Source organism: Athene cunicularia, assembly GCF_003259725.1.
Source record: "Athene cunicularia isolate RWA chromosome 1 unlocalized genomic scaffold, athCun1 chr1_part2, whole genome shotgun sequence".
In the NCBI taxonomy this organism is placed as follows: Eukaryota; Metazoa; Chordata; class Aves; order Strigiformes; family Strigidae; genus Athene; species Athene cunicularia.
The window spans coordinates 49,775,239-49,787,837 of NW_020799092.1; the positions used below are offsets into that span (position 1 = coordinate 49,775,239).

Genomic DNA, 12,599 nt, shown 5'->3' on the forward strand with positions numbered 1-12,599 from the left:
AAGGTGAAAATCAATTAAGTAGCAGTATTAGCAGTGAATGGACTGTTCTAGGGAGACCTGGCTTTTCATATCCCCAGCTTTGAACTGAGGACAGCTGCTGGTGGTCATTAATTAGTGAGTAATGACTTAAGCGTTAACTAATGGTAAACTGTGTGGTGGTAACTCTATGAGTAATTAAAACATGGGTTCCATTTTGCATTTGAATTAAGGAATATCTGTTGAAACATTAATTGGGATATACATGAATTGGGGAATATCAATCCACAAATTAAACATAAATATATGGAAAACTTAGAATCGTAGAATTGTTTAGGTTGGAAAAGACCTTTAAGATCATTGAGTCCAACCATTAACCTAATACTGCCAAGTCCACCACTAAACCATGTCCCTAAGCACCACATCTCACATCTACACATCTTTTAAATATCTCCAGAGATGGTGACTCTACCACTTCCCTGGGCAGCCTGTTCAAATGCTTGATAACCCTTTCAGGGAAGAAATTTTTCCTAATACCCAATCTAAACCTCCTCTGGCACAACTCGAGTCCGTTTCCATTTGTCCTATTGCTTTTTACTTGGAAGAAGAGACTGACACCCACCTTGCTACAGCCTCCTTTCAGGTAGTTGTAGAGAGCAATAAGGTCTCCCTTGAGCATCCTTTTCTCCAGGCTAAACAACCCCAGTTCCCTCTGCTGCTCCTCATAAGACTTGTTCTCTAGATCCTTCACCAGCTTTGTTGCCCTTCTTTGGACATGCTCCAGCAAATAGTATAAGTCAATAAATTTACAGTGTTCGCTATTCAGAAATAGTGTGCCTATAATGAGACTTTAAGTAACCCTGCCAATTAGAGTTTAAACTAGTTAATATGAAGTCTTAAAGAAATTAACCATCTGTCATTTCCCAAATGATCTTAATGGAATAAGTCTTCCAAACTACCCATATAATTACTACTAATGTTTGTCTTGTACATGAACAATATGAGGGGAAAAAAGCTTGTAATTAAAATAAACTGTAAGTGGGCATTTCAGTATGTCATCTGTTGATAATTTAAGTATTTCTTACCTGTTGTCACTGCCACATCAGATGGCTATCTGGTCACCACAGTTCTATACCATATCAATAGGAAGGAGACAGGAGGCTGAAAGTAGTTTGAGTTCAAGAATGCAGAGTCATCGAAAGAAGAAAATACCTAATATATTTTAATTTAATTCCGGTCCACAAGTTTCTCATTCAGAAATGGATATCTGTTGCATTGTGTTACAAGATTACAATTGAAGGGGTGTATTTTATTTACAGTTTTGTGAACTTTTATGCATTCCTGTGCCTCAAGTGTGATCTCAGCTCTTACCTTCCAGTGTTGGTAATGGATAGTTGAGGAAAACTATTCGCATAATATTCTTTTACCCATAAGTAAGTGATGCAACCCAGTCATCATTCCTTTTTGCTGTTGGATTGGATTCTGTTATTTGGTTTATTTCTTAGTAATTTGCAGAATTTAGATGTGCACGGCAAATATTGGGAAGGCTTGAAGTATGCAAGTAGGAAATGTACGGACTTCTGTTTATTTTTAATCATGAAATACACAGTAGGAAGGATAGGGACTGATGTTACATAGTGCTAGGACGATGACGGTGAGGCAGGTGACACACCTTGTGGACAGCATGTTAAATTTTACTAAGTTCTGCAAGAATCTCTGCACAGATAATAAACTTGATAAGACAGATCCCCAGCTGTCATTACATTGAGGTACATCACAGGGTGTAGTGGGTCCTGATCAGTTTATACTGTCAGTCTCTCTAAAATGCACTACTTCACCCTAGATAGCCCTCTGAAGTAACAACGTTTTTGTCAAGCAAATCATATGGAATATTCTAGAATAGTATTTCAAAATGAACCAAAGTAAGATAAAGTACATCACCCTTACTGTATGTGCATATATATATGTGTACGTATGTGTATATATATTTGTGTGTATTTAATCTATTTGCTGCACACACAAATATGCATAAGTGAATTAATTGCACTGTTACATAATTTCTTGCATCTCTAAGTCATCTGTGTCAAAATAATGATTTAAGCACTTACTGTTACTGTTGTTATTACCACGGAACAATAGCAAATTTTGAAGTTAAAAATTATTTTCTATCTAAAAAGACCTTAATCCAGAGATAGTTGAGTCAACATAAATACTATGTTTAAAACTTAAGTTGTTTCCCAGAACAGAGGTTTTATGAATTTTAACACTGTTGAGCATAGAGTCCTGAACAGTGCAATATGAAATTCAGATGTATTAGATAATAAAGCTTTAGAAGTAATCATTGAAACCAGTGCATTTGGTCTTTATATATGTTTATGCAAATCCAGGTTTGTTAAACATATTAAAATCTCTTTGCAAAAGTAATTTTTATTTCTTTGTCTCTGTAATACTGTTGTACCTGGCCTGTCCCCCATCGTCATTATGGTGTGCATTGAAATAAGTATAAAACTTTTGATAAATGTCTGTCACATGATTTCTAAAGGTGCTTGAAATAAATGCAATCAGTGTTGCTTCTTGCAGCATCAGAAATATATTTAGGCAGTACTGACATTTGTAAATATGCAAATAATGTTTCTATACTGTTTTTTGAACTTAAAAACCATGTTAATGGGTCTCTTTAAATGATTCTTTTATAAATTGCCTTTTTGCATCTTTGTAATGCACGGTCCTGTCTGCTTCTACAGTTCCTGGTTTGATATTTAAGATTGCTGAACTCAGTCTCTGCAATGTCTTCCTTATTTAAGGTGACTTTCCAAGTGTTTGATTAAAATAAGAAACCAAAATGATAAGCATGAATTAATGAAGAATTACCAACAGAGCACCACCCTTTTTATTACAAATAAATATTTCTATATTTAACAAAGCTGGACAGTCTATCTTGTTATTAATAGAGAATTCTGGAAGAAGCTGTTTCTGGTGGTCTCTGTAAGTTGGTGTGGATAGTGTGCCATGTGCTGGAAGAGCGAATGAGTAAGATGCTTTATGTACAGCATTTTTTTGGATGTAGTTTAACCCATTTGTAATCAGTCCATAAAAGAGCTAGTCCTGAAGTATAGGCTGACTGCTCTGTTAAGTGCCACTGTAAGAAGGAATACGAAGAAGTACTATGTTTCAATGATTTTAATTGTGTTACTGAAGCCAAGATCAGATGATGCAGAGCAAAAAATCTAGACGGATTGTAAAACATCCTGATTCTTTTCTTGTAGATTTTTTCCATCCCTATTGTTTAAAAATCTCTGCTTCTTTAACTGAATCAAAATTTCCTTTTAATCTGACATTTTCCTCCTAAAAAATGACATGTAAACTTCAGTCCAAGAATCATTTATCAGACCTGCGAGTATCTCGTGAGTCACTAATATTTGATTTAAATAAAAATAGACCTGAAGTTTGAGCAGATAACCACAGAAGTAGAAGTGCTGGCTGTTTTGAGACAGTTTGGGTTATGTGCTGGACCCTCTTCCTGAAATGTTAGCAGGCATCCTCCATGAACTTTCCTGCAGGATGATAAGAAACACTGAATTTTCTTACGTAGGGTAAGAAACCAGGCATATTATCTTTGAATCCAAGCTCCATTACTTAGCTGATGGAAATTTATTGATACTGTACACTTTAAGAAAAATCCAAAAGACTCAGTAGCCCAGAGAGTAAATGTTAGGAAGGCACACTCAAGTGTGACAGTCATCTTTTTATAAGAAGGACATACATCTGTGCAAATGGTCTTCAAGGCCCTAGTACTGCAAGTGTTAGAAATACGTTTAATACCTTGTTGTAGCAGAATACTGATAGCAAGTTTGCTTGGCATAGAGGCCACAGCACTTGCCCTGCCAGTGGGTGCCTTGGTGGGCTTTCAGAGCTGCTCCAGCTGCATCCATAGAGCCGTTCCTTTTATTGTGACAGTCTGTGATCACCTGCTTTCCTCTAATGTACTCTTGGCCCTAACAAAGAGCTGCCGTACATGCCAGGGATGCTTTTGCATTCCTAAGGCATGGGGTGGATGGCTACACTCCCTCATTGAGGATGATGCTTAATTTGTTAAATTCAGTTATTTGAGCTGAGTTTACCAGTGTGATGTATTGTTGCACAGACCTCCTGAGATACCAAGATAATGACTGCAAGATATTTTGTCCTGGGAAATGCATAATGTTACACACTTCCATAGTTATTTTCCTGTTGTATGTTATACAGAACCTTTAAAAATGAGAAAATAATTTATATTTAATATTTAAATAGCATACTATATTTAAACAATATCATAATATTAACACAAACTAAGAAAGCTAGGCTATTGTTACAGTACAGATAACATTTTTTACCTAATTTGCATGGTCATTATTTTTCTTTTATTTCATGAACTGATTTAGCATAAATACTGTTTCAGCCAGCGTAAGAGATTTCACTATGTTAGGAGGTCAGAGTCAAATATTGTAATAGGATTTTAGAGGGGCTGGATCATTTGGTGTACAATAATAATTTTAGTTATTCATGCTGAGAGCAAAGTAATTAAATCTCGTGCTTCAGGGCAGAGGCCTGCAGCCCATATTCTGCTGTATCCAGTGAGAGACCCAGCTCAGTAAATGCTGGTGCCTCGGTGCCTCGGATTGAGAGCATTGTTGGTGATGTGAGAGACACGTAAGTGCTTACTTAGAAGAGGGATATTAGATTAATGTTATTAAAAAACAAATAACAACAGCAACAAACCCACCAAAAAAAGAATCTAAACCTGTGTAGTGTTTAAAATTGATTAGTTATGTTGCAGTGACTTTTTTTCCCCTTTTAAACACCAGGTACTTGCCATTACTTGAGGACAATTTACATCTACTGATGGTTTAGAGATGTGCCATTCTGTCAGTTTTATACTCCTACAGTTTATGGCCAGTATTGAAATAGCAAGTTGAACGTATCCATAGTGGTTTGCAAATGTTAAGAAATTAATTTTCCTGACAACTCTGTGGGGTATGTGCAGACTTCAGCTCTTTATTTATAAAGGGGAAGATTCAGAGCAGTATGACATACGCAAATCTGGGGAAGAAAGAGCATTCAATTCCAGATTTAAGGTTTGTGTCAGCCAGAACTGGCATAAGCTGCCCTAATAAATTTTGCTAAAACCTGCACAGAATGATGGTGAAAAGCTCATGTGCAGGTTAGTCCATGTGTGCTGATTGAAATTAGGTGCCTTCATGTTCCTTAAACAGTTGGTTTTCCTGAAATTAACATTTCAGGGGTCTGAAATGATTTATGGATAGATGAATACTGTTGATTTAAATAAAATGCAAGGAATATTTCCAGAAGACAGAATCATTTCATTTTGATGCCTACAGACTAAGATCTTGCATTTTGAAAATGCAAAGCATTTCATGTAGCATTTTGAAATTATACTTTAGAGCATTTTATTCTGCAATTGCATTTTCTATTTATTAAAAATCACAAACTAAACAATTAAAATGTTCAGTAACCTAAACATTTATACAATACTTTTTTGTTTCAGATTAAACAGTGCATTGCAAGTTAACACAAAATCATATTGTCCAGACTTTTCATTTATTCTCAAAAGGAGTATTTCCCAGTATATCTACATCAGGTCACCAGACTGGGGAGTCTCATCCATTGCACTCCAGTGCTAGGAAGTGCCATGCCAAAAGTCCCTTGAACAGCAGGCAGACCTTTCTTTTTGGATTATTTGTTTCATCTGTATAAAGTGCTGCGTACACACTGAAGGGCTATGTTTTGAAGTCCTGCCTTCTGCTAACTGTATCTTTTGCAGTTTGAAGCATGTGTCTCACACTATTAGTCATCTTTGTAAAGGAAACCCTATAAATCCCTCACAAGATAAACCTGCATGAATAAATTATACAGTAGAACTAGCATATGGATTTTCTGTATGCTAGCCAGCTTTTTGGCAAACGTTTATGAGAACACTGTAGCCTACATCGAAAGTGTAATGATTGTGGCTCTCTGTTAATGAAAGTGGAATTATGCTGCAGCACGGTTATCACATACACTGGTATGCTAAAAATATATACCCTGACTATCCCGTGGTTACATGTTCACATAGCTCTATTGTCAGTAACTACTATTGTGTTTATCTCTTTTTAATCTGGAAACATATATAAAGCTTTTATCTCATTCTTGTTTCCCTTTTCAGAGCATGACGAATGTATAACGAACCAGCACAACTGTGATGAAAATGCTCTCTGTTTCAACACTGTGGGTGGGCACAACTGTGTCTGTAAACCAGGTTACACGGGAAATGGTACCATCTGCAAAGGTAAGCCATGAAAACCCTGGAGTTTGGCAGTCTTTGGATTGGGTGAGATGCTTTGTCATAGTTGATGCAAATCTGGTCATGTGCCTTGAGGATGACATATGAAATGCTAGGCTAGGCATCTGGGTCCTACACCTAGAAGAAGATTTTCATAGGCAGATATACACTGACTTTACAGAGTTCACAGTAATTTGAGGATGATGTATGCATAGATAGCATGCTCTAAAATTTGTAATAGTTATGTTTCATTTTTGTGTTAAGTTAACAGTTTCTATACATGCTACACTATTCAGGGAAGCTCACAGGTACCAACAGCTACAGATGTGAAAATGTTGCCAGATCTACATTGTTCACGGTCAATCACTTGTTATTATGCTTGAATTAACTGGAAGTTGTTTGGTATGCTGTGTCTTTCTATTGTAAATGAGAAGAACAGTAGATATGCATGTACAAAACCTTTGCTGCATGTGAAGTGATGCCTTGTTTTTTAACATTCACTAGTAAACATTAGGTTACACATCTCATCTTAGAAAGATGCTTTCCCAGAGATACAATGCTGCTTTTTTTCCTGTTGCATTTCACATCAGAGGAGATGATACTTGGTACTTGGGCCCAAATTCTTGGAGCACCTCAGGCTCTGAGCATGGGATTTAGAGGACGTTTGAAAATAAAAGTAGTATAGCTCTAGGGGAACTGGCTCAAACAAGAGAAGTGGTCCAGCTGCAGCAATAGCATACCCAGCATTCCTTGAAATTGTGCCTCAGACCTCCTGATCTGTTACATGTCAGGATCTAAGGGGCTGGAGTTAACACTGGGAATATACCATAGACACAGAATCACAGAATCATCTATGTTGGAATAGACCTTGAAGATCATCCGTCCAGCCATTAACTTAACACTGACAGCTCCCAACTATACCATATGCCTAAATGGTATGTCAGTGTGACTCTTAAACACCTCCGGGGATGGGGAGGTCTACCACTGTCCTGGGCAGCCCATTCCAATGCCTGCTGGGGGTTGTTGTGGCCCAAGGGCAGCCCCCGGCATTTGGCCTTATGGAAACTCCCCCAGTTGGCCTCAGCCCATGGCTCCAGCCTGTCCAGGTCTCTCTGCAGAGCCTCCCTACCCTCGAGCAGATCAACACTCCCACCCAACTGGGTGTCCTCTGCAAACTGACTGAGGGTGCACTCGATCCCGTTGTCTAGATCATCAATAAAGATGTTAAACAGGAGTGGCCTCAACACCGAGCCCTGGGGGACACCACTCGTGACCAGCCACCAACTGGATTTAACTCCGTTCACCACAACTCTTTGGGCCTGGCCATCCAGACAGTTTTTTACCCAGCGAAGCGTGTGCCCATTCATGTCACGATCAGTTGATTTCACCAGGAGAATGCTGTGAGAAACGGTGTCAAAGACCTTACTGAAGTCAAGGTAGACAATATCCGCAGCCTTTCCCTCATCTAATAAGCAGGTCACTCTGTCACAGAAAAAGATCAGGTTTGTCAGGCAGGACCTGCCTTTCATAAACCCATGCTGACTGGGCCTGAGCATCTGGTTGTCCTGCAGGTGTTGTGTGATGGTACTCAGGATGAGCTGCTCCATCAGCTTCCCGGGCACCAAAGTCATGCTGACAGGCCTGTAATTTCCCAGATCATCCTTCTGACCTTTCTTATAGATGGGTGTCCCATTGACCAATTTCCAATCTGTCAGGACCTCCCCGGTCAGCCAGGACTGCTGGTAAATGATGGAAAGCGGTTTGACGAGCACCCCAGCCAGCTCCTTCAGCACCCTCGGGTGTATCCCATCTGGTCCCATAGACTTGTGTATGTCTATGTGATGCAGTAGGTCATTGACTGTCTCCTCCTGGATTGCGGGGGGCTTGTTCTCCCAGTCTCTGTCTTCTGGATAAGGAGGCTGGATTCCCTCAGTACAACTAGCATTGTTCTTAAAGACTGAGGCAAAAAGGCATTAAGCACCTCAGCCTTTTCCTTGTAGCTTGTTATCATGTTTCTTTCCGTGTTTAGCAGGGGATGGAGGCTCTCCCTGGTCTTTCTTTTGCTGTAATCTTTGACTACAATTTATTGTAATCTTTGACTGCTGAAGACAGATTAATTTCTAGCTGGACTTCAAGAGGCCCTGATTTCCACCCCGCATAGCCTCACAGCATCTTTGTAATCATTGTGAGTCGCTAGCCCCTTCTTCCAAAGGCTGTAAACTCTCCTTTTCTCCCTGAGTTCCAGCCAAAGCTCCCTGTTAAGCCAGGGTGGTCTTCTCTGCTGCTGGCTTCTCTTACAGCACCTGGGGATGGCCTGTTCCTGAGCCAATAACACTTCCTTCTTAAAAAGTGTCCAGCCTTCCTGGACCCCTGTACCCTTCAGGATCATCTCCTAAGGGATTCTGTCAAGCAGTTGCCTAAACAAGTGAAAGTCAGCCCTTTGGAAGTCCAGGATGTCAGTTCTGCTTCCCCCTCTCCTGGCCTCTCTAAGAATAGACAAATCTATTATTTCATGATTGTTGTGTCCTAGTCGGCCTCCGACTGCCACATCATCTACCAGTCCTTTTCTGTTCAGAAAAAGAAGATCCAGCAGGGCACCTTCTCTGGTTGGTTCGCTCACCAGCTGCATCAGGAAGTTGTCTCCCACACATTCCAGGAATCTCTGGGACTGGTCCCGTTCTGCTGTATTGCCAGCAGATGTCTGGGAAGTTAAAGTCTCCCACAAGAACAAGGGCAAGCGATTGTGAGATTTCTTCTATGTGGCTACAGAATATTTCATCCACCTCTCTGTCCTGGGTGGGTGGCCTATAGTAGACTCCCACTACGACATCAGCCCTGTTGGCCTTCCCCCTGATTCTAACACAAAGACGCTCCACCCTGTCTTCACTACACTTGTGCTATACCTTCTATACTGTAAGTTCTGCTGCTGTGTATTATTAAGGCCAGGCAACCCAGAATTTCTTTAATTGCTAAGCCTGATTAAGACCTTAGCACTGGTTATTCCTTCACCTGTGTCACAGGACAATTTTTCTAAATATTCCTAACATGAACAAGCTCTTTGTAAAACACGGCAGCCTAGTCCATTTCCAGTCATACGCATGGATAGAGGGAGAGATGTCAGCAAATATACCCTTTTATGTTGGACTCCCTCTTCTGGGGAATGGGAAAGAAGTCTTATCCTGAGGAGGTTCAAACCCAGAGCCACTCCTCTTAGAAGCAAGCTCTGTCTACACAGCTCACTCCTCTTCTGTGCTTGGGAATATTCCCCAGTACTTCTGCTGGAGGTGGTTCAGCTTAAAAAAAGGTAATTGAGATCTCTTTGGGTCAAAGGGAAGGTGCATAACCCTAGAGCACTGCATTCAGCTCTTCTGTTCACTGAATAAGAGCTCTGACTGCAGATCTGATATTTCAGAGGCCACCTAGCCCCACTGTGAAAGAAAAGTACATCCCTCCTTCCGTCCCTTTTCAGTACTGAAAAGACAGTATGCAGGAGAAGGCTCTGAGCCTGTGTATCCGTCTGAGAAATGTATTTCTCTGCAACCCTGGCTTGGATGCCAGTGTCCTTGAGAGAGAACTGGATGCACCTCTTGTCCCAATGCCTTTGGCAGCTTTTCTTTCACTGTGCTGCCAGCTGTGCTCCTCTGCACGGTGTCATCCTGCACTGGGAAGCTTAGATGTCTCACTCAGTGCTAGGGGTCTCATGCCACAAGGCTGGTGCCTGGAAACTGAGAGCTGAAAAGCTCAAATCAATAACACTCATGTTCTCTTTCAGATGAGCCTTAAGACCTCATCAGTGGTGCTGTTACACAGAGCAGCTGCAAACCAAAGCCTGGCATCTCTGGTGGCTGGTTACAAGTGCAGGGCTAGACGAGTGCCCTGGAGCAACTCTTTATGTTGGTGATAACTTCCATCTGTCTAGTTTCATGTACAGTTTCTTGTGACCAGAGCATTTCTGATTCCATATTGCAGATGCAAATCAAAGCAATTAATAGCTGCTGTGTTTTCTACCAGAGCTGGTTACATTTCTGTGTCCACAGAAGTGACTCTTTAAACTATACACATATTCACAACTGTACCTGGAGAATTCTGCACTGAAATATGTCAGCATAGCTTCTCAGATTGCAGCGTACCAAAGAACAAATCCAGGGATTGGCTTCAAACTGTAAATGCTAAAAGCTTTTAAGTTCTTCAGAATCCCTTGAGACAAAATTACTATATTTATTGTTTTGATCTAATTGCTTAAATAAGGTAGCCAGACAATTTAGTATTCAGTTGTGTCTGTTATGTCCAGGCCTTTATTTGGGCAGCAGAGAAAACCAGCACTGCCCTAGGAAGTTTTTTCCCAGGGAAGATGCTGCCTTTCACTGCTTCCCAGTGCATGTGAAGGAGCACATTTGTGACCTGTTGTCTTCAGATGATTTACTCTAATCTCCTTCTGTAGCTTGTCAGCCCGTCTGGCCAGTGAGGTAGGGGGGCCATAAACCATCTCTTTGTGACCTCTATCCTTAGCAGAAGGCAATCTCTGCACTCAGTGTTGCAGGGACTGCATTTCATATCAGCCTGCCAGCAGCCCGTGGCCACCTGTGTGGTTGCTGAATGTATAGTTCTGTTACCCATATATTGTGATTTTGCATTTTGCAGCATTTTGCAAAGATGGGTGTAGGAACGGAGGAGCCTGTATTGCTTCCAACGTGTGTGCCTGCCCACAAGGCTTCACTGGGCCCAGCTGTGAAACTGGTAAGATTATAACTTGATTTACGATGAAGGTAGTCCAAGGAAGATATCTGAGGTATCCAAGAATAAAGGATTATTTAAGTGTGTACCCTGAAAGAGAAAGCTGCTACTAAAAAGTTACTCACTTTTCTTATATGCCTCCCAAGAGAATATATTACAGCAGTTCTAATTAGACGCACATGCACTGCAAAAATGAGAACGTGAATTAAGACATCTTGGGTTTTGATGTTTCATAATTATTAAGATTATTATAGACTTGCTTTTCACCTCAAATGGCCTTTGGTATCGCCTATAGATTGAAGATAATCTGACATCTATAAATAAATTCCAATAATTGATTACTTCTGTGCTGTAAATGTGTCACAGGTTCAGTAGCCCAGCTTCCCTTGCAACCTTATTTGAAGACTTAGGTTTAATTCAGCTTTCTTTACTCAATGTTAAGGTAGGTTTCAGTCTTCCTACCTATGGCTTCTACCTCCTTTCACAGGCATTCCATTCTCTTCCTGCTACCCCTGAGGATGACAGTACCACAAAGCCTTGCTTTAGAACTTTATTTTTTAAGTCTTGGATCTAGCCAAATTATATTGCTGAGTAGAGTATGCAGAATGTTAATATTTAGCATCTCACATACCTGTAAATAATTTTTCAAAGTTCAAATGAATAGCTTCAGCACCTTTATTTATTGCTGCAGAATTCTTAAATGCATTCTATAACCGTACATGCCTCCAGGAGGTAAAGGGCGAAAGCTCGCTTAAATTAATTGGCTTCAGTATGCCTAATAAAAGGGCAGTCTGCCACCTATGATTGACTGTCGTTGCTGTTCTATATTGCCTTCAATAAATCTTCCAAACAGAGGAAAGGAGGTCATTTGAGCAAGTATTGCTTTCATCTGACTTGTAAACATGTCCAGTTTAATGAAAAACACAGACTGATCTGAATTCTGTATTATCTGGACCATTTGAGAGAGAAGAAATGTGATTGTTTTCATTCTTCTGTGTTTGCACAGTTATTACCACAGTGCACAAGAGGGATGCTGTGTGAAAAGTAGTATGCTGATTGTTCATCTGCTTCTAGAAAAATGTCAAAAGAGCGAGTTTTCAAGTATTCCTCACTGTTTCACAGACTGCAAATAACATGGTACAGGATACCAAGGTCTCTTCAATGTAACACTGTTGTGTTTTTGCTTGGAACAAATTGTGTGCTAAGATAACGTTCAAATACTAAACCAGTTACTTTGTTTTAGTAATATCTATCTTACATACCCCTTGCAGCATTCTGATGTTATTAACTACATATAACATGTGTCGTTTCAAGGCCCACATTCATATTTTCCAGCTTTGTACTTCTATCTGAAGTGTGTAGTCTAGAAGCATATTTGCTTTAGTCTCCATGTATAGTCAGTATTAATAGCCGCTATCAGAGAGAGTTTTTCTGAATTGCCCCTCAAAGTCCTGCCTCTGCTTCCTTCCTAAGAGGAGAACCCAGGGACACTCTGTTCCCAATTTAGAAAGTTCAGACATTTTAAACTAAGTTAGCTTAAGTACATTCAGCCCCAAACGTCCTTTGAAAG

General features: G+C 40.1%; 1 protein-coding gene across 1 annotated transcript in view; it reads left to right on the forward strand.

Moving 5' to 3' along the window:
* NELL2 (neural EGFL like 2) overlaps positions 1–12,599 on the forward strand; it is a gene marked incomplete at its 5' end in the record, with an annotated part of 130,812 nt that overhangs the window by 82,426 nt on the left and 35,787 nt on the right. Inside the window, 2 exons of the mRNA XM_026865859.1 lie at positions 6,179–6,301; positions 10,937–11,032. Coding sequence (XP_026721660.1) covers positions 6,179–6,301; positions 10,937–11,032 — 219 coding nt within the window. The remainder of the gene's footprint in view (positions 1–6,178; positions 6,302–10,936; positions 11,033–12,599) is intronic.